The sequence below is a fragment of the Pan paniscus genome, chromosome 5 (genome assembly GCF_029289425.2).
Source record: "Pan paniscus chromosome 5, NHGRI_mPanPan1-v2.0_pri, whole genome shotgun sequence".
Taxonomy (NCBI): Eukaryota; Metazoa; Chordata; class Mammalia; order Primates; family Hominidae; genus Pan; species Pan paniscus.
The window spans coordinates 69,334,460-69,356,468 of record NC_073254.2 but is presented as its reverse complement, the minus strand read 5'-3'; the positions used below and the strand labels follow the sequence as shown (position 1 = coordinate 69,356,468).

Genomic DNA, 22,009 nt, shown 5'->3' with positions numbered 1-22,009 from the left:
CACTGATTACATAAATTGAATGCAGTGATACACAGGTTACAGTAATCTATAGAATTCTTATGGTGGCAGGTGGTGGGGAAAGATGAGGGGAGGGCAGGGAATGGACTTTTTCTGCTTTTGAAGTTGAGATATTTCACATGTGTAACTGATGAGTGCATTCTTTGGTCACATTTCCTGTACTATTATGTTAAAATAATTGTTTGGACTCTTAATTTCTTTGATCTCACCCTTAAAAATAAAATAATATGGACATACAAGTTAACATGAAACTAAGCTTTGGGAAATCTATAACTTTGAGCTCCAGGAATTTTACTCCTGTGAAACTATGTAAATAAATCCTAAAAACTCTGTTGATTGAATGAGAATTGGTCCAGTTTTACAAAAATAGAAAAAGGCAGATGACAAGGCAATCTTTTATTTTGGGAATTAGCTGCACAATTTTTCAACTTGGGTTGTTAAGAATTGAAATAAATTATGAAAATGTAACTTAGCAAAAGGTTGGTGTACTTGGTTCAATAAAACATTTCTTATTTCAATGTGTCAAATAATTTTGAAAATCAGATTAAATGAACATATAGTCAAAAAAGTTTTGACATTACATTTTCCAAACCTATGTGTTCTACAATACAATTATTTTCTAGAATAGCTGTAAAGAATATGATGCAATAAAATTCTTGTATTTGGTTTTATTTATGGCTGTTCTTTTCATGTTTTGAATAGATCATGACTATATATATTTTTAAAACAAGTTTAACATAAATGGTTAAAATATAAAACTTATAAGTATCAAAAACTTCACTACTAAATTATGTATGTTTGTAGGATATTTATAATCCCATTTTAAAAATACACACCCATAACTAATTTTTTAAGGCTTTAAAGCCATGAGTACTTAAACTCTATTATGTTTCCAATAGAGTCAACCATTTGTAAGCGTGTATCAACAACTTGGAGTTCATTCTCTAAGTTTATGAAGAAAATGAAAAGTCTACACATATATCCTCATATGTATATAGTCAGCACTCCGTCCATGATTCTGTTTCCAGAAAATATTTGATTTAAAAAACAGCAATTAAAAAAATACAAATTTTGGATACACAGTATAGCAATATTTACACAGCACTTGCTTTGTACTAGGTAGTATAAACAATCTAGAGATGATTTAAAGTATTCAGGAAGATGTATGTAGGTTATATGCAAATACCATGTCATTTTATATAAAGGCCTATTCATGGATTTTGGTATCCCACATTGGTACGGGAAGGGGTGTGGGCGTCCTGGAACCAATACTCTGTGGTAGCGTTATTTTAAACACAGGGATTTATCGTATGTAGCTTAAATAGACAACACTTCATTGGGATAATGGTTAAAATCATGTTTCTTTATGTGCACTGCATAAATAAATGTTGGGAAAGTAAGACATGGGAAGAAAAAACAAAATGCAGGATGGTTTCCATCCATTAAAATATTGGAAATGCTTAAAATAAGAAAATAAAAACAGACAAAAGAAACAGGCTTACAGGTAATGCAGACATTGGTGTTATCAAAAACAGACTGTGACACAACTGTTATTGAAGCATTCAAGACAACAGATGCCAAGAAAGAAAATTTCAACAGAGAACTGAATACACAGACTAATGAGAATTATAGGACTGACAAATATCAATACCAAAATTAAAACTCAACAGATGGGTTTAATAGTTAATTAGACTCAACTGCAGAGAGGATTAGTGATTGAAAGATATCTATGTAGAAAATACACAAAATGAAGTACAGAGAGAGAAAATTATAAAAAACACAAAAACGAATGAGAGATAGCTGGAACATGGTTAAACAAACAAACAAACAAAACAATGTATGCCAGACCTGTAATCAGAATTCCTAGAAGAAGAGAAACAGAAGGTAGAAGCAATATTTGAAGAGATGCTAGCTGATATATTTCCAAAACAGCAGGAAAACCTTAAGGCACAAATTCAAGAAGCTCTATTATGTCAAGGAGAAAAAACAAATTAAAAAACTGTTCCCCTAGTTACATCATGTTAAAGCTATTAAAAATGAATGACAAAAGAAATCCTTAAAAGTAGACAGAGAAAAAATATATACCTTTAAATCAGCAACAATAAAAGTCAGAAGAGTTTACAACTGAAACTATGAAGGCCTAAAGATAAAATAACTCAAAGTCACTGAAGTGCTAAATAACAATAATAATAATAACAACTTTTATTCCATACCAGGTATAAATTATCTGGAAAAAGGAAGGAGAAATAAACACATTTTTTTAAAGTTCCAAGAGGACTCATTGCCAACAGACTGGTAACAAAAGCAATCCTAAAGGGAATTCTTTAGGAAGAAGGAAAATTATCCCACATGACAGAATCATAACAAATATGGAATGAACAGCACTGGCTAAAGTGAATATGTATATATAACTAATGAATATTGATAACTTAAAACAATAATAAAAATATTTTGGAAATAAAACATATATTGAATTCATGACAATGACCAAGATGCAAGAGAGGCATTAGTAGAATTAAAGTGTTCAAAGGTCCTTGTACTGTCTAGATTGTACTAAGAATACTAAATTCTAATACAGTTTAAAATGTCAAGAATGTAAATTTATTATTATATAAATAACACACAACAAACAAGCTCATAAATGAGGAAAGTGAATAATAAAACCTACGTGAATGATCCTACAGAAAAAAAACAAACAAAAAAAAGGAATAAAGAACAGATGGGGTGAGTAAAAGAAATCAGTAATTACATGTTATATACTAATCATACCAATTAAAGGACAAAAGTTGGTTAAAGTTAATTTTTTAAAATATAACTATACACTGTTTATAGGGAACATACCATAATCATACAGAGAAAAGTTGAACATATAGGGATGAAAATATATAGCATACAATGTATAGTGTGTGTGTGTGTGTGTGTGTGTGTACAAAGACACATCAAATACATATATACACATTTTATATATACACACATATAAAATACTAATTTTATAAAGTTAAATAGTTATGTAATTTCAAATTGAGTAAATTATAAAGAAGTTTTTTAGGAGATAAAGGGAACTGTTTCAAAACAAAAGAAATTTCTATGTACCTAAAAAGAGTCTCAAAATATTCCCTTTAAAAATAAAATAATTACAATTAGTAATAACAAGGTCCATAACCATTGATAAAACAAGCAATAAAACAAATAAACAAAAAAACCAAAGTGAAAATAAGGAGGACTATACAAGAATTAAAACTTAACCTAAGGAACAGAAGACTTCACCTAACAGCTATTGAATATATAATAGAGTCGTCCCTCGGAATACACAGTTCCAGGACCTCTGTATGTTCCAAACTGTGCTTTCTCAAGTCCTGCAGTCATCCTGCAGAAACAGCATTAGGAAAAGTCAGCCCTCCACAGATGCGAGTTTTGCATCCCAAGAATACTGTATTTTTAATCTGTGTTTGGTTGTTGATGCAGAACCCTTGGAAAAGGAGACCTACTGTATTTGTTGAATAAAATCCACATACAAATGGACTCATGAAGTTCAAAGTCATGTTGTTCAAGGGTTAATTATGTTTTTCAAATTCTCATTAAACATTTACCAAATGCAACACAGGCTGAATCATAAAACACACTTTAAATATTGTCAAAGTACATAAGTCATACAGAGTAAATTATCTGATCACAGTATAATTCAAATAAAATTCAACGACAAAAAGATAAAAATTCGAAACGATTTGGAAATTTAACAAACACTTCTGAATAATCCAGCAACCAAAGGATCAATTAAAATTGAAACTAAATGATAGTTTAAATAATAATAAGGTATATATAAATATTGAATCTCATAAGATAAACCTAAAGCTATATTTAAAGAAAAAATTATTTTCCAATTCACATATTATAAACTAAAACACTGAAAATTAATAGTTCAAGTATTCAAGAATCCTGGAAAAATAAAACAACGTAAAACAGAAAAAAGAAAAAGGGAATAATGAGATCAGAAATCAGTAATATAAAAAAATCAACACACTAAATTTGAAAAAGAAAATAAAGAAACTAGTCACGAAAAAGAACAAACCTCCAATATGAAGGATGAAAAGATAACGTCATCACAAATCCAACAGTCATTAATACAATGAGGAGATATTATAAACAATTTTATGCAATCCATTAGAAAAACTCGGGTGTTCCTGTAAAAAATATAACTTAAAAGCAGTAAAAACAAAACAAATACAAGAAAAAAATAGAAAATCTGAATGGCCTTAGACCTATTGAAGAAATTAAACCCAGAATTAAAATTAGACTCATAAAAAAGACTTCAAGCACAAATAACTTAATTGGCAAATCTTTCCTAATATTCAAGGTTGAAATCTTGTACAAACTCTTCCAGAGAACTGGGAAAACAAAAAACAAAAAAAAAATCATTATGTGGGCAGCATAACCTTGATACTAAAAACTGACGACTACAATTATAAGAAATGAAAACTACAAGCCAGTATTTCTTCTGAACATAAACACAAAATTCATAAATAAAATACCAGCAAATATAATCTAGCTTTATATAAATAAAATATCACAACTAATTCAAATGAATTCCAGGATTGCATTGGTGATATCTTTCTAGAAAAATCAATTAATGTAGCTTAAGATATTACCAGAATAAAGGAGAAAAATCATATGACATGATAAAATGATAAAAACTCTTTAGGAATAGAACTTCCTATATATGACAGTTACTTCTTCTTATTATTATTATGCTTTAAGTTTTAGGGTACATGTGCACAACGTGCAGGTTTGTTACATAAGTATACATGTGCCATGTTGGTGTGCTGCACCCATTAACTCGCCATTTAGCATTAGGTATATCTCCTAACGCTATCCCTCCCCCCTCCCCCTGCCCCACAACAGTCCCCGGTGTGTGGTGTGTGATGTTCCCCTTCCTGTGTCCATGTGTTCTCATTCTTCAGTTCCCACCTATGAGTGAGAACGTGCGGTGTTTGGTTTTTAGTCCTTGCGATAGTTTGCTGAGAATGATGGTTTTGTATAGCAAGTATTGTTTACATTTAACATTATGTTAAACATTGCAATGGAACACGTACCCAAGGTATTACGGCAGTCAAAAGATTTGAAAGTTATATGGGTTGGAAAAGAGAAAAATAAAACTACCATTATTTACAGATAATATATCTAGAAAATCCAAAATAATCTATATAAAAACTATTGGAATTAATAAGCATATCAATCCAGTCACTGGACCCAATGTCAATATACAAAAAATATGTTTCCATATTAGTAAAAAAGAAAAAATTAAGACAAAAAATTAAAATATTTCCAACAGGATCAAAAATAACAAATAATTAGGAATAAATCAAACAAATGATATGTGAGGCCTATACACAGAAAACAACAAAATTGTACAGAACAAAATTAAACATAACTTAATAGAGGAATATACCTTGTTCCTGGATTAGAAGACTCAATATTGTAAGGTTCAACTCTACTCAAACTGTTCTATAAATGCAGTGAAATCCCAATCAAAATCCCAACATTATTTTTTTTTGGAAAGTTGACAAGATGATTCTAAAATTCCTACAGAAAAGCAAAAGATTTAGAGTAGCCAAGGCAATACTGAAAAAAGTATTGTTACTGGGCCGGGCGCAGTGGCTCACGCCTGTAATCCCAGCACTTTGGGAGGCCGAGGCGGGCAGATCACGAGGTCAGGAGATCAAGACCATCCTGGCTAACACAGTGAAACCCCGTCTCTACTAAAAATACAAAAAATTAGCCGGGCTTGGTGGCGGGCGCCTGTAGTCCCAGCTACTCGAGAGGCTGAGGCAGGAGAATGGCGTGAACCCGGGAGGCGGAGCTTGCAGTGAGCCCAGATCTCACCACTGCACTCCAGCATGGGCGACAGAGCTAGACTCTGTTTCAAAAAAAAAAAAAAAAAATACTAGAGGACTCACTAGCAAATGGAGAGGCTTACAGTAATAACCAAGACACTGTGGTTTTGGCACAGCAATGATAAATAAATCAATGGAATTAGAATAGAGTCCAGAAATATACCCATATATAAGTGGTCACTTGAGTTATGACACAGCAGTAACTGCATATTCATATGGAAATCAAAATGGACCCTGACCTCACATCATATGAAAGACAAAATAAAACATCTAGAGGTCAATTAAGGATAACATCTTCTTGATATTGGGGAAGGCAAATATTTCTTTTTTTTTTTTTTTTTGAGACAGAGTCTCACTCTGTTGCACAGGCTGGAGTGCAATGGCGCAGTCTCAGCTCACTACAACCTCCGTCCCCCAGGTTCAAGCAATTCTCATGACTCAGCCTCCCAAGTAGCTGGGATCATAGGCATGCGCCACACACCCAGCTCATTTTCTTTTTTTTCTCTCTCTTTTTTTTTTTTTTTTTTTTTAGACGGGGTCTTGCTCTGTCACCAGGCTGGAGTGCAGTGGCACGATCTCAGCTCACTGCAGCCTCTGCCTCCTAGATTCAAGCGATTCTCCTGCCTCAGCCTCCAGCATAGCTGGAGCTGCAGGCGCACACCACCATGCCCAACTAATTTTTGTATTTTTAGTACAGACGGGGTTTCACCATGTTGGCCAGGATGTTCTCGATCTCTTGACCTCGTGATCCGCCCACCTTGGCCTCCCACAGTGCTGGGATTAAAGGCATGAGTCACCATGCCTGGTCTTCTTTGCATTTTTAGTAGAGACAGGGTTTCCCTATATTGGCCAGGCTGGTCATGAACTCCTGGCCTCAAGTGATCTGCCCGCCTCGGCCTCCCAAAGTCCTGGGATTACAGGCATGAGCCACTGCACTCAGCTGCAAATATTTCTTTGATAGAACACAAAAATAGCTAACCTTAAAATAAAACATTAAAAAATTGGGCTACATTGAGATTAAGAATTTCTATAAATTAAGAACTCCTGTTAATCCAAAAAAAAAAAAACCATTATCAGAGTGAACAACTAAGCTATAGAAAATATTTGCAACATGTGTCTGACAAATAATTCATACACAGCATAAAAAATTATTGCAAATAAATTTAAAAAGAAAAATAACCTAGTTTTAAACAATCGGCCAGGTGCGGTGGCTCACGCCTGTAATCCCAGCACTTTGGGAGGCCAAGAAGGGCAGATCACCTGAGGTTGAGAGTTCGAGACCAGCCTGACCAACATGGAGAACCCCCGTCTCTACTAAAAATACAAAAAATGAGCCAGGCATGGTGATACATGCCTGTAATCCCAGCTACTCGGGAGGTTGAGGCAGAAGAATCGCTTGAACCTGGGAGGCGGAGGTTGCGCTGAGCCAAGATTGCCCCATTGCACTCCAGCCTGGGCAACAAGAGTGAAACTCCATCTCAAAAAAAAAAAAAAAAAAACTTAAAAAAAAAATCACTAAAAAATCATGGGTCCTACGAGAAAATGAAGAATATATCTCACCTTAAAGAACAGGTATAAAGTGACAGTAATGGCTAGGCATGGTGGCTCACGCCTGTAATCCCAGCACTTTGGGAGGCCAAGGTGGGCGGATCACAAGGTCAGGAGATAGAGACCATCCTGGCTAACACGGTGAAACCAGTCTCTACTAAAAATACAAAAACAAAAAAATTAGCCGGGCATGGTGGTGGGTGCCTGTAGTCCCAGCTACTCAGGAGGCTGAGGCAGGAGAAGCTCCCGGAGGCGGAGCTTGCAGTGAGCTGAGATCGCGCCACTGCACTCTGGCCTGGGCGACAGAGCGAGACTCCATCTCAAAATAAATAAATAAATAATAAAAAAATAAAGTGACAATAATATAGAGGATGACTAACTGAAGTCTGGTAAGGGAATCAAACAAAGCTTTCCCAAACAAGTATAATTTAACATGGATTTTAAAAGATGAGTTGGAGGCAAAAAGTTGGGAAAGAATGCTCCAAGTAGGTAAATAATCATGAACAAAAGCAGGAAGGAATACTTCTACAGTGGAAGGCCCAGAACAGGTCCAGTAGCCCTGGAGTGGAAGTGATTGAGGGAGGCAGGAGATAAAGCACAAAGTCTCATCATATACTCCATGCTTATGAGTTGGAGTCCATGTGGCAGATAACCAGGAATCAAATGCAATAATACTGGAACAAAAGCGTAGTTGTGAATGTTCAGTTGGTTTGCATGGAGCCTGCCTGGAGTGGTCTATCAGAGGTAATACACCATAATGGTAAGCCCAAGCAGGGTCTGTCTGAGCCCATGACCCAGGCTCAAATACCAGACCTGTCATTTTCTACTTCTGAAGCCTAGAAAAAATTATTTTTTTATTCCTCACCTCTAAAAAAAGGGCAATAAAGGTATCTACGTTAGAGAACTGTTGTGAAGATAAATGTGTTAATACATCGGTATATATAAAATGCTTCAAACACTGCCTGGCACATAGCATTGAACATTAGCTGTTACTGGTGTCATTAACAAATGTATTTCTCCTACCCACTAGAGAAGCAACATGATACAATAATCATAGAATAGAAGTCCAGATGCACTATGCACAATAGCAAAGACTTGGAACCAACCCAAATGTCCAACAATGATAGACTGGATTAAGAAAATGTGGCACATATACACCATGGAATACTATGCAGCCATAAAAAAGGATGAGTTCATGTCCTTTGCAGGGACATGGATGAAGCTGGAAACCATCATTCTCAGCAAACTATCACAAGGACAGAAAACCAGACACCGCATGTTCTCACTCATAGGTGGGAATTGAACAATGAGAACACAGGGACACAGGGTGGGGAACATCACACACTGGGGCCTGCCGTGCAGCAGGGGGAAGGGGGAGGGATAGCATTAGGAGATATACCTAATGTAAATGACCAGTTAACGGGTGCAGCACACCAACATGGCACATGTATACATATGTAACAAACCTGCACGTTGTGCACAAGTCCCTAGAGCTTAAAGTAAAATAATAAAAATAAATAAATAAAAAAGAATAGAAGCCCAGATGCCTGAGTGCTGTCAGTCCTTATGGTCACCAAATGGGTGACTTTGGACTTTCTCAATTTCTCATTGCCCAATTGTAAAAAGACTACATGATCACAAACCTCAGATTTATTTTTTTTTCAGTAACTGCTCCAGAATTCAGCAGGTTGAAATATGACTACTATGACTCAGTTTTTTTTATGATTATAGATTTTTTTCAGCAGCGTATATTGGATTGATATTTAGCCAAATGACAATGTTTTCCCTTTCATGTTTATTTATTGCCTGTGTTTGAGTTCGAGGAAGAAAAAAATTCAAAATGTGATTATTAATATGAAATTAATACAGCCCAAAGGAAAGTTCTCATTTTCAAAAGAAAATGTACAGTTACCAATTTTTCTTACCGATGATTACACAGAAACAGTTATGAGGCTTTCTTCATTTCTGAAGGAATATTACCATGAGACTCTCACCATATCAGCACTGGTATGCTGAGAGGTAGAGGGATGAGTAAGAAATGGGTGGAGGTGGCAGTAATGAAGGAGTATATTATCACTAATATTATTTACAATTGTCAGCACATGCTCTCAAAAGCAGACTGCCATCTAGTCAATCTTAGTGTTTTTAAATTCCGTGGGAGACACAGCAGCTCCCACTGTCCCCTATTTTGTTATGCCATTGCATTTCAGTACAAGAAACCAATTATTTTATTGTAAGAAAAATCCTAAGTGAAAAAAGACAGGAGGCAACTTTAAAAATATTATACAACATATGATCTCAAATATAACACATCTGAATCTTCTATTTCAGGGATTTATATAAGATATCAAAACACATACACATTCACTTGTGTATACATGTATGTCTATTTAATAGGTAAGAAAATTTCTAACATTAATAGCAGTGATTATCTCTACTGGGAGATTATGATTGCCTTTTCTTAACCCTTTCTTGAATTTTTCCATATTGACTATAAGGAATGTATGTACCCTAATAATAAAAAATAAACCTTCGACTGGGCGCAGTGGCTCACACCTTTAATCCTAGCACTTGGGGAGGCCGAGGCGGACAGATCATGAGGTTGGGAGTTTGAGACCAGCCTGACCAACATGGTGAAACCCTGTCTCTATTAAAAATACAAAAATTAGCAAGGCATGGTGGCGCACACCTGTAATCCCAGCTACTCAGGAGGCTGAGGCAGGAGAATCACTTGAACCTGAGAGGCAGAGGTGGCAGTGAGCCGAGATCATGCCACTGCACTCCAGGCTGGGCAACAAAGCGAGACTCCGTCTCAAAAAAAAAAAAAAAAAAAAAGAAACCCTCTATATATACATTCATCGCATTAGTAAAACATATTTGCTAATAAATATTTTGGAGGTATTTTATCTGTATCATATTTTTGCTACTTTAAAATTTCAATAATTGTCTCTATAATCCTGATACTTAAAGAGTAAACAGGTGGAAAAAAATCCAGATCCCATATAACACATAGATCATTCGGGTGATGCCCAAAAGCACACATGATTTTACCTATATATTTCCTACGAATCTCTTACCATATCCCTCAAATATTAGACTTTAAATCACTTGAAGTGGGCTTTTCCCCCCATCCGTATGAATTAGCAGAGTGCCTTGCACATAGCTGGGACTCAATAAGCATATGTAGACTTAAACTATATGTAGATTGTTAAAACTTTTTTTGTACAGGAATAAATTTTATTAGCTTAAAATCAGATGATTAAGACATCTTAAAAATAGCTTTAAAACAAAAAAGCACTTTCCTTAAGATACAGAATTAAGTAGTTACATTTACATTCTATTCTAGTAGGAAATTGAAGATATATTTTCCCCTTGAAAAGACGTTTTGTTTGCTATTGGACGTCAGCTTCAGCCTATTGTCAGCTTGTTGCTGACCATTATCCCAATGCCTGTTACAACCTGTCTTACATTCTTCTGTATGTGTTAACTAACCAAAACACAATATTAATATGTCCAAAATCAGATTTCACAACATCACTGTCACTAAAAAACATCTCATGACTTCCCACTATTCTCTTCCACAAGGTTTGATCAAAGGACCTTCACGATTTGGCCGTAATCAACCTCTCTCAACAACTCTGCTTTCCTTTTTTTCCACCCTACTCTACTTCTCTCACGCTCCCCTGCTGTCTGAAAATGCCCAGCTCTCCACCATACATCTCCTACTTATCAAAACTATCCATCTAAATGGCCTGTTAAAAAAAGGGACCTCCTACGTGACCCCTTCCCAGTTTCTCCTTCTTCCACTCACCTGACCCAGCATAAAGGAATTGCGAAATAATTGCCTGTAAAAGTTTGTTTGAAAAGACTAAGTGTTGGGAGGTTCTGCTTCTCAGCAGGGTAGATAATCTCCTGTTTTATTAGGTCCTGGGACAGCATCTAATCAGTCATGTTCTTATCTCATATTCTCTATTTACCCACTCCTTTGCATCTGAATCTTATCCAAGTTACTTACAACTAGGTCCTCGGGGTCAGGACTGTTCTCCAAGTCAGTCTATTTGGGTTCCAATGTGAACCCTCATCTAGAGATACTTAGACATGTGTGTTGCCAGATGTCAGTGACTGGGGTTACGGATCAACCATCCAAAGGCTATGGTGAAGTCGTAACTTAAAAGTCCCCTTAACTCAGTCTCTATGCCTGCTTCCTGATCCCAACTTTGGGGCCTCTGACACCAACCTCAAATGACAATACCATCACTCCAACTGCTCAGGCAAAAAATGTTGAAGTCGTGTTATATTGTTCAACCTATTTCACATCCCATGTTTCACTACCTTCAAAATATACCTAAAAACTAGCCATTGCTGCCACCATCTGACCATCTAAGATACCATCACCCCATACCTGAATTATTTTAGTAATATCTGATATGCTCATTCTTAGTCCCCTACAGTCAATTTTCAATATTACAGCCAGAAGTATACTGTTAAAATATAGCAGGTTTAAAATTGATGTCTCTCTTTTGCTCAAAATTCTCCTGTAGATTCCTGATTTACAGGAATCATAGCCAAGTTCCTTAAAATGGCCAGTGGGGATCCCCAAGATCTAGCCTCCATGTTTCCTCTCTGATGCATCTTCTACTCATCTCCTCTTTGCTGTCGGGTCCAACAACTGGTCTCTGCTCTTCTTCTAAAAAACAAGAAAGCTTCCCCTATGTCTCCTGTGTTCTGCCCACAAATACATGCACGGCTTATTCCTTCTTTTCTCAAATCTTGGCTGAAATGTCACTTTGTTAAGGCCTACTCCGAGCACCCTATTTAAAATTGCAAACTACCTTCCACCACCACTCTCAGCTCCCTTTACTCAACCATATTTGTGTTTTGCTTCTTCCTGCTAGCACTCCTTATTTATTAGTTGATTAACCCCATTTGTAGGTAAACTTCATTCAAGGGTACGCAGGGTTTCTTTGGTACTTTAATCACCTATGTATTCTCAGAACTTAGAATAGTATCTGATACATCATTGGCACTAAAAAAATAACTGCTAAATGAATAAATGGCCTGCAATACCTTTAACCTATAAGGTTGGCCAAAGACTTACTGATTTCCCTCATAGCTGAACCCAGCAGAGGCCAAAGGACAACTTCATTACCTGATTCTCCTTTTCTTCCTGCTTCAAATTTACCTTACCTTTGAACTCAGAAACGCATTTCCTTTCAGTGCCTCCTGGCCTGGTCTACATTCTGGGTACTAGCACCTCATCTACTTATCATTAACTTTTGTCAGTTCCAGGTGAGTGACTTCTGACTTCTAATAACAACCACATGATACTTTTTACCTGACTCATTTAGAAATCAATGCTTCCACATCTACACCCACTGACCTCAATCTTAGACCCTCTCAACCAGGTCTTCAAACAACTCCAATTAGGAATATGTAATCTTTACCACTTTCTAGTTATGATCATTTTGGTTTCATTCTGCTTCATTACCGCTGACCAACCTACCACGTGAACGCAGTATTTTTCATCAGTAAAATGTGGATAAAAGGGCACACTTCACAAGGTTACTATGAAGGTCAACTTAAGATAATGCATGTAAAGTGCTTAGCACAGTGCCTAACATGTAAGTGCTCAATACATGTTACCTGATATTGTTACTAAATTGCATAATATAAATTCATTACTCAAAATCAGATGTGAGTTCCAGTCCTTAGGATAAAAGTCGCCCAACTTTTTTCAAGATAATTTGAAGAGTGACTAGTTAAATAAATCAATAATTGATATAAAAATATATGCCACATGATGGATCTGTAGCAACTATAAGACAGCAGGCAGAATCCTTAAAATGCAAAATGTCAGTGTGCCAAAATGTCAGCACTCATCATCTCAAAAAGGCTCCCATGGCAAACCTTCATGACTTTTTACATCTCATTGAGAGGACAGACAAGTAAAGTAATATCCCCTTATTTTCATGAAAGTTAACTTTTGATAAGATGCCTCAATATGTACCTAAGGTCCTAAGCTTATCACCTCTATAACAAATGCCTAAAGAATGCCTTAAGTCTGGTCAAGTTATCTCTTCTTCCATGTTCCTTTCATTCCCTATTGGACTACCATCTGCCCTTTCTCCTTTGCAGAGTTTTTGCAGTTATTTTTGTGGCTTAGCCCTGAAGGCATTTGAGTGTGTAAAACTGCTAATTTCTACCCCTCTGGAATTTAGTTGTTTAGGCATTAGGAATTCTCAGTATTTTATGACAAGGTTTTATGATGACAATTAGCTTTGCCATTCCAACAAACTACTATAGGTGTATCATCAGAAAATATTACACATTTCAATAAGTAACTGTTTGGTTTTTATTTTAAACCAGAGACAGGAAAGAATGAGTAAACATAAACAATCACAAAAAATAAACATTCTACTTCAGAGATCCCCAAATATATAGAACTACATTTTGTACCATAGTCAGTAACACTACCTCAAAGCTCAGAGGACTATACACACCATGTGCAGTACCTACAAAAATTGTTTCTCACTGCTTATTATATATATATATATATTTAAAGAGAGAGAGAGAGAATTTAAAAATACTAAAGAGTAATAGCGAGTAAAGGAAATAGTCTCAAAAACATTTCTCCCAATCAAATAAATTATATGCACTCCAGCAGGGTGCGGTGGCTCATGTCTGTAATTCGAGCAATTTGAGAGGCTGAGGCGGGTGGATCACCTGAGGTCAGGAGACCAGCCTGGCCAACATGACGAAACCCTGTCTCTACTGAAAATACAAAAATGAGCCGGGCGTGGTGACGGGTGCCTATAATCCCAGATACTAGGGAGGCTGAGGCAGGAGAATCGCTTGAACCTGGGGGGACAGAGGTTGCAGTGAGCCGAGATTGTGACATTTCACTCCAGCCTGGGCAAAAGAACAAAACTCTGTCTCAAAAAAAAAAAACAAAAAACCATATATATATGCACTCCTAAATAACTTGCATTTTAAATTATTTCTTTCCAACTATTAATAGAGGTATTGGTTAGTATTAGCAACGCAAAGACTCTGATAAACTTACTGACACCCATAAGTAACTGTATTTTTTCTTTTTAAAGCAAAATTCTTTTCTCAGTTGTCAATTTTTAAATAAAGTCTCTTAAAAATACAAGTCACTGAGGATCCTTAGACTTTACCTGATAATACACTGCAGAGTAAAACATCTGAAATTTCTAAGTTACTGACGACTTTGGTGTGCAACCAAGTTGGAAGTCTCATATAACAATTTCATTTTCATTTTTTCATACTTTGTTAATTTTTTGGCTTCAACAAACATAAAATAGATATGGAAAGTGTTGTCTCTCTGTATAGCACCACGAGTTTGTTAAAGACAGAGAACTGCCATACAGACACAGCAATTGTTGGCAGGATGAAGTCAGTGCAATTTTAACCAGATCTCTTTTTCTTTCTCTCTCCTTCCCTCCTCTCCTGTCTCTTTCCCACCTTCTTTTCTCTCCCTTTCTTCCACCTTCCCTCTTCCCTCTCTTTCCCTCCACCTCTTCTTCCCCACCTTCTTTTCTCTCCCTTTCTTCCACCTTCCCTCTTCCCTCTCTTTCCCTCCATCTCTTCTTCCCTCTCTCTTTCCGTCCTTCTCCTCTCATGCCCTGTCTCTCAAACATACACACTCAAACATAATATATATTAACATGTAATGCATTTTATTCACAGAAGAAATGTTCAACCTAATGTCCCAGGATAGTAATGTCATTAAATTTGACTAAGCAAAATATTATTTCCAAGAAGAAATCAATTTTGACTCAAATTCAAAGAATGACAAAATTCACGGTGAGAGTTGGGACAGGGATAGGGTAGAGAGGAAATTCTTAATAAAAATTAGGAACATCAGGACAGAGACCATTCTAGTCTAATGAAGGCACAGATAAACATATAAATAACACTTACCTGGGCAGGACATGGTTGCAAAGGGATGCAGATGAAAGTAACATATCACGACACAATAAAAATCATTTCTATCATGAACTAATTCAACAAGGAATATAACATATCAAAATAATCTTAAGTTGGTAAGCAGTATTAGAGATTTGGATAGGAACACCAGATTTTAAAAATGTGAAAACATTTTTGCTTCATATCTTTTCCAAAATAAATGAAGAAACTTGAGGAGGTACAATGACTTGTTTAATGCTACGCTAGTTAGAGTCCTGGTGACAAAGTCTCTATTCTAGTTCTACTTTTATAATATCAGCTCACTCCCAAGAAGATTCCCCATCACCTGTTCATCTTCCTCTTTGCATCTGTGGGGCCAACTGATGGTTAATATTTCTCTATATTACTAATACCTCCCAAGGCCATAACAGACACACCCAGGAATAGTGACTCAGTAAGGAACCAAGCCCTGAACTCAGGTAATGTGGTACAGAGCGCATCAGGAATTACTCTGTCCTAATTCTCACTAGACTTTTGCTTATGTGTCTTGATCCCATATTTCACAAGAGTAAGATTCACATCTCACAAAAAAAGCTAGCCTAGAATTAGGAAACAGAGATGCAAATAACATTGTGGTTAAACATTCAGATATTCAAGACTCTCAGAAGTTATAACTTTGTAAATACGTACCACTGAGTGGCTAGGAAAAAAAAACTTTAATGAAAGAAGACTTTTTTAAGTAATTAGAGGGGATGTTTTCATAAGAGGAGTTCACAGTAATTAGGAATATGTGCATATATCATCTTGGGAACACTTCTTGACAGACAAATAATTACCTGGGAAAAGTCTGGCTAGACACTATCAGACTTTGCAAAGTAAAGTCTGACCTAAATGTAATTATGTCAATCACAAAGTGAAAAATAGAAAGGGTTTCAAAAAAAGAATCAGTAAATTAAAATATGTCCCTTTAGGGCACAAGTAAGATTTTATCTACAATTGAATTTTCCCAAAGGAAAGTTCTCAAACAAAATAAGCAAACATACAAAAGAAAGAAATAAAACAAAACAAATAAACAAAAAATATCTAATCAATTTCTAAGTGATAATTAGCAAAAATAAAATTAATAAGTAAAAAAGTATAGATTTTTGAAATACTATAAAGATCACATTCTGCTTATAAAAGCAAAATGATCAAGAGCTCATTTAACTCTATAACTTAAGCTAGAAATGAGAGCATATAAATTACTGAAATTCAAAAACAAACACAAAATGTTTCACCTCTTTCCAGTAAAGACAGTTGAGATTGAGAATCATTTTTAATTCCTTTCATAAGAGACTGGAAGGTTAACTTGGTGCTTATAATCAGACTTCAAATGTTTGGGCCTTTAAGCAGATAACTTTTATATTATTTTCATTAGTTTAAGATTTTTCCATAAAATGGCATTATTTTCACAAGTACCTTATCTCAACTGCAAACACAAAAGTGAAAATGGATTTAAATTCTTATCTGAGATCTTTTCCTGGGTTCTGTTTTGATGGTGTCTAGTCCTACTGGTTTGGCTTCATATCTCTGTAGAGTTTTACAGTGTTTATTACCAAAAGATTCTCCCTGAGATATTTGGAAGCCAAAAAAAAAAAAAAACTTTATCCATTAAAATATACATTATCCAAATACTTTATGAAAAAAAAGATCATCCCTTTACAATGCCATGACAATTCACTGAGTTACCAATAAAGATAAATTACCCTCTGAAAAAAATTCAAAAACAGAAAGCTTATCCTGATGACTATTAGGCTCCCATTGATTCTGAAAGATAATAAGAGCATGACATCTGTTGAGTAAATGATAGTCATGAAAACCACATTTAATCTTTAAAAAGCAATGTGTTCTGGTAAGCTTTTATTTCATATTTGTTCTTTTAAAAATTCTTCACAGGACCATGTCCAGTTATAAGCTAAATAATCTTAATTTTTTAAAAATGGGGTCAATAACTTTTTTTCCCAGATTACTTAATTCTTCAAAAATCTTTAAGTAGATATGGCGACATATAAAGAATCTTCCAAAATAATTGAGAAATACATATTCCATGCAAAGATAACCAATTTGACTTCAATATTTATTGCATCTGGGTAGAAACTAGCACAGTCCCTAACACCTTAAAAAATAACAGCTGGGTGTGGTGATTCATGCCTATAATCCCAGCACTTTGGGAGCCTGAGGCAGGAGGATCACTTGAATCCAGGAGTTTGAGACCAGCCTGGATAACATAGGGAAACCTTGTCTCTGTGTTAAAAACAAAAAATAAAATAAATAAAATAAATAAAATTAAAAAAAAAAAACCATGTGCACCAAATCGAAGTCGTCTGTTATAATTTATATTTGGCAGTATACTCAGTTTACAAGATCAAATAATTCTCTTCTTTCAAATTCAACTTAGCTATAGCTATACAAGTAGAAAAAAAGATACAATTATCTTTCTTATTTGCATGCCACATTGATTTTATGAAAGAGAAGCACACATCACATTACTGTTTTACAGTATGGACTTCAATTTCTTCAGCTCGCTAATTCAAGTGGGAGTTCTCAACGGACAGTGACCGGGTAGAAGATATTACTTTTAGAGGCTCATTAAATACAAAGCTGCCACATTAGAAAGAAAAATACATCAAAAGATCATGACTAATGTTCGGTTCCCAGTGAGTGCTAGCCCAAAAACTTATGATATCTCCTGAATTAACATTTTGTATCACAATAATGCAATGTCCCAAAGGAAACTAGCTATCACGCAGGGTGATAAATGCATTACTACTAAGTTACTACAATAAGAATCTTCATCTTCACTGATGTATTTTCAAAAATGGATTTCAATTTCCCGTTAACATTGTGCTTCAAAAGCATATCATGTCACCAAACAAAATCAGCAAACATTAATACTTGATATTTATTATTTTGCCATTACAAAGACTCACATATAGCCTCAAATTTTGTACTGTTGCCTTACAAAATGCAGTTGTATAATTTGTTCACAGAGCCTAAGATAGCGCTGTTTAAAAAAATATTCATGGTTCAATTCAGAAAGCTGAATGACAGTTCAATTCATTCAATAAAAGTTTGGTCACTTACAGTGAGCCTGATTCTATAGCTAATTTTTAACAACTGGAATGGATTAGTACTTTATTTAATATAATACTGTTAAGGGAATTAATACAGCTGAAAAGACAGGTTATTTAAACTCAAAAGGTTTAGGGAAAAAAATTACCTCATTTTTACAAAGCTTGCATTTGACATTAGCTTCAGAACACTGTGTCTCTCGACATGATTGTTAGCCTTTTAGTTGCCTATCTTGCAAACTGCCATGACACTGAGGAATTCAAGGGTCTTATATTGATGTACTTCATAAAAGCATGCTCTTGCAAGCATTTCTGTGTCTTATTGGCATAGAAGAAAGCAATGTCATGCGTGTGTGCTTCCTAAGGTTCCTTTTAGATCTAAATTTTTGTATCACATAGCCATAACTAAAAAATGCACACTTTATAATTAAAAATTGTAACTTTTTGCCTATACCTTTTTTTTTTTTTTTTTTTTTTTTTTTTTGGTGAGACAGGGTCTCGCTCTGTCACCCAGGCTAGAGGGCAGTGGCGCAATCTCAGTTCACTGCAACCTCCACCTCCCAGGTTCAAGCAATTCTCGTGTCTTAGCCTCCTGACTAGCTGGGACTATAAGCACTCGCCACCATATCCGGCTTATTATTATTATTATTATTATTATTATTATTATTGTAGAGACGAGGTTTTGCTATGTTGGCCAGGGTAGTCTCAAACTCCTGACCTCAAGTGATTCGCCTGCTTCAGCCTCCCAGAGTGCTGGGATTACAGGTGTGAGCCACCATGCCCAGCCTTGCCCATACATTTTAAAACTCTAGATTGAGCTTGGCAAATTTTTTTGTAGTCTCCAAAGTGCCCACCATGGTGCTGAGTAGATATAAAACTCTTAATAACTTTTGTTGCTTGATTAAAGAGTCCTACAGTTTTACCCAAGTTCTAAAATAAGATCTGTGAGATGTATAAGTCAATATAAATATTTGATAAAGAACACCAAAGCCTTAAAATGCTAAATATCTCAGAATCTTGCTTTAGAATTTTACATTATTATGTTGATTTTATACTGTTTCCACACAACTCAGGAAAATAGATAAGTAAACGTATGGTTTATTTAATAGCATAAAGCACATTCAGAGCAAGAATTGGTATTCAGTCCTGTTAAGAACAAAGAAAACTTCACCATATCCACCAACTACTTCCTTTCAGAGAAGAAGAAAAATTTAGGTGCTTTAAAATTATGAGTGTTGAGTCATCTTATTCCTAGTCAACATACCTCAGTCTTCTGGGAGAAGAGATCTCCCGAGTACATTATTAAGAAAAGGAAATCTCTTTTCTTTAGCAGAGACCTAATGCCACTCTCTTGGATATATGCAAGATATAGGAAATACAACCTTCCTGTGTATCCATAGGTACTTTCCTAAAAATAATAGGCATGGCCTATACATATAGAGATTCTTTTATTAACATACATATTTGTGTTATTACTCTCTCTACTTTTCTACATGTTTCAAATTTTTCCTTTCAAAATCGAAATGTTATTACCTTTCTTGCTTCTTTTATCATCTTCCGAATAGTTTCTTTTATCGTAAGTAGATGTGCTCTTGGTGGATGAAAAAGGAGATCTATATGGGTGCCCCCTAAGAGTCCGGGCATCACATATGGCCAGCCTAAGTCAAGATTTGGAGCTTCCACATCAGACTCAACAGGCCAGTAGGTCCCTGAAGATGAGGTATCATCACAGGAATCATCAGTACCATGTGCTGTGCTTTGTGCAACTTTCTGGACATTTTTCAAAATATAATTAATTTCTTCCTCAGCAAGAAAGTCTGAAACTCGTTCCTGGACAAGAAATTCTTGGTATGCTTCTAACCCGTGTTCAATCAGAATATCAATGGCTACTCGATACCATTCCTTGTAGTGAGGCTCAATGTAGTTGTCAGATTTACACTCATCATTCAATGAGGAAAGCATTGATGAGGTCTCCATGCTTGCAAGTGTTTGGCTATGGCACTTTCAAATGTCCATTCATGCAGTGGTGAGAAGTATCTGGTATTTGAAAAGAAGAAAATCAAGATCAAGTTAAAATTCCGCAACAGAATGTTTTATGATACATATCAACTATTATTTTTTCATTTACACATTTCCATTACCAGAAGCTCAAAATGACACATATTTCGTATCCAAAATGACATTAATAGCACCACAATTCACACATCTATCACAAATAAGCTACACAGATTTCCCTTACAGATTGCTGCTGGATTTTCCTTTTCCAAGGTATCTCAATTTAAATTAAAAGAGAATTAGAAAACAATCAATGCCTACCCAGCCATTAATGTCTCTACTGAGTACCTGTCAGGCATACAGAATATGCTAGATGTAATGTTAAGAGCACAAAACACTGGTCTTTCAGGAATTTATTAATTAGCTGAGGAGGCAAATTGTACGCACAAAACATTAGTTACCACTTTGAAGAAAGCTATACATTGCTAAAGGCCAAAATGAGTAATGCCTATATTCAGTGCTTTAAGAATAAAAGCAAGGAGAGATCAATATGGAGCAAATGAGTTATGAACAGCCCTGAGCAAGAGGTGGGCTTCGGCTGGACCCGGAGCAATGAGTAAGAATCTGATCAGGTGGCAAGAAGAAATATTTCCATCCCATACAAGGATAAAAACATGAGCAAAATCACGGAAGAGATATGAGAGTTTGGTACATTCACTAATTATGAAGGAAGAAAAAAAATTAAAGAAAAAAAAACCTGGCATGCTGGAAAACAGGTTCCTTTTAACAGGAGGAAGAGATAAAATTGAATAGACAAGATAAAGCCAAGAATGGAAGGACACAAAGTTTTGTGATTCAACAAAACTTCTGTTTTAAACAATTCTGGCAGTAGCAGGGGACTGAAGAAGAGACAGGTAGCTAGGAGAGTGTTTCAGTGTTCAAAAACGCAGTGAGGAAGTGGACAGAGTATTCCAGAGATGGTTTAAGGAAGGAGCCTTGAGATTCAGTGACTTGACAGAGTATACGAGATGAAATTTAAGACATGAAAGATAATTCAGGAATTTCTCTTAGGAGTCAAAATCTGCCTATGCAGGCTCACATTCCATCTCTCACAATGCCCACAGAATGCTCTTCATTCAATCATTCAGTCACTACTCCACACTGTGTGAGATACTGGAATGGGCTCTCTCAATCAGATGATGGACTTTCCAGTCTTTTGAAGTCATGATCTCCATTGTGTGGATTCAAGGTACAGATTTATGATGTGCTATAAGCATTAAAAAGGTAACTTGGAGCATGGAACACAAAGGGTGCCTCCATTTACCATCTTAGTGGAGACAATCCTGTTCCCATCTCTGAGCTCAGAAGTTTTACAAAGAAAGTCTAACAGTACAGAAAGCCCAAAGATTAAATATGATACAGGAATAAAAATAGAACATGTTCTTTTCTGTCTTTTGGAAAGCCCTCAGCTTGAGTCATAATTTGATCCAAGCCCAGACAACTAGAACTATACCTGGA

General features: G+C 35.6%; 1 protein-coding gene across 1 annotated transcript in view; it reads right to left on the bottom strand.

The window, feature by feature from the left end:
- The window catches only part of FAM83B (family with sequence similarity 83 member B), a 74,567-nt gene extending 54,034 nt beyond the window's left edge, over positions 1-20,533 (bottom strand). The window contains exon 1 of the mRNA XM_008954368.5: positions 20,030-20,533. Within this exon, the coding sequence (XP_008952616.2) occupies positions 20,030-20,473 (444 nt within the window). The 5' untranslated portion in view covers positions 20,474-20,533. The remainder of the gene's footprint in view (positions 1-20,029) is intronic.
- Between the last annotated feature and the right edge of the window lie 1,476 nt (positions 20,534-22,009).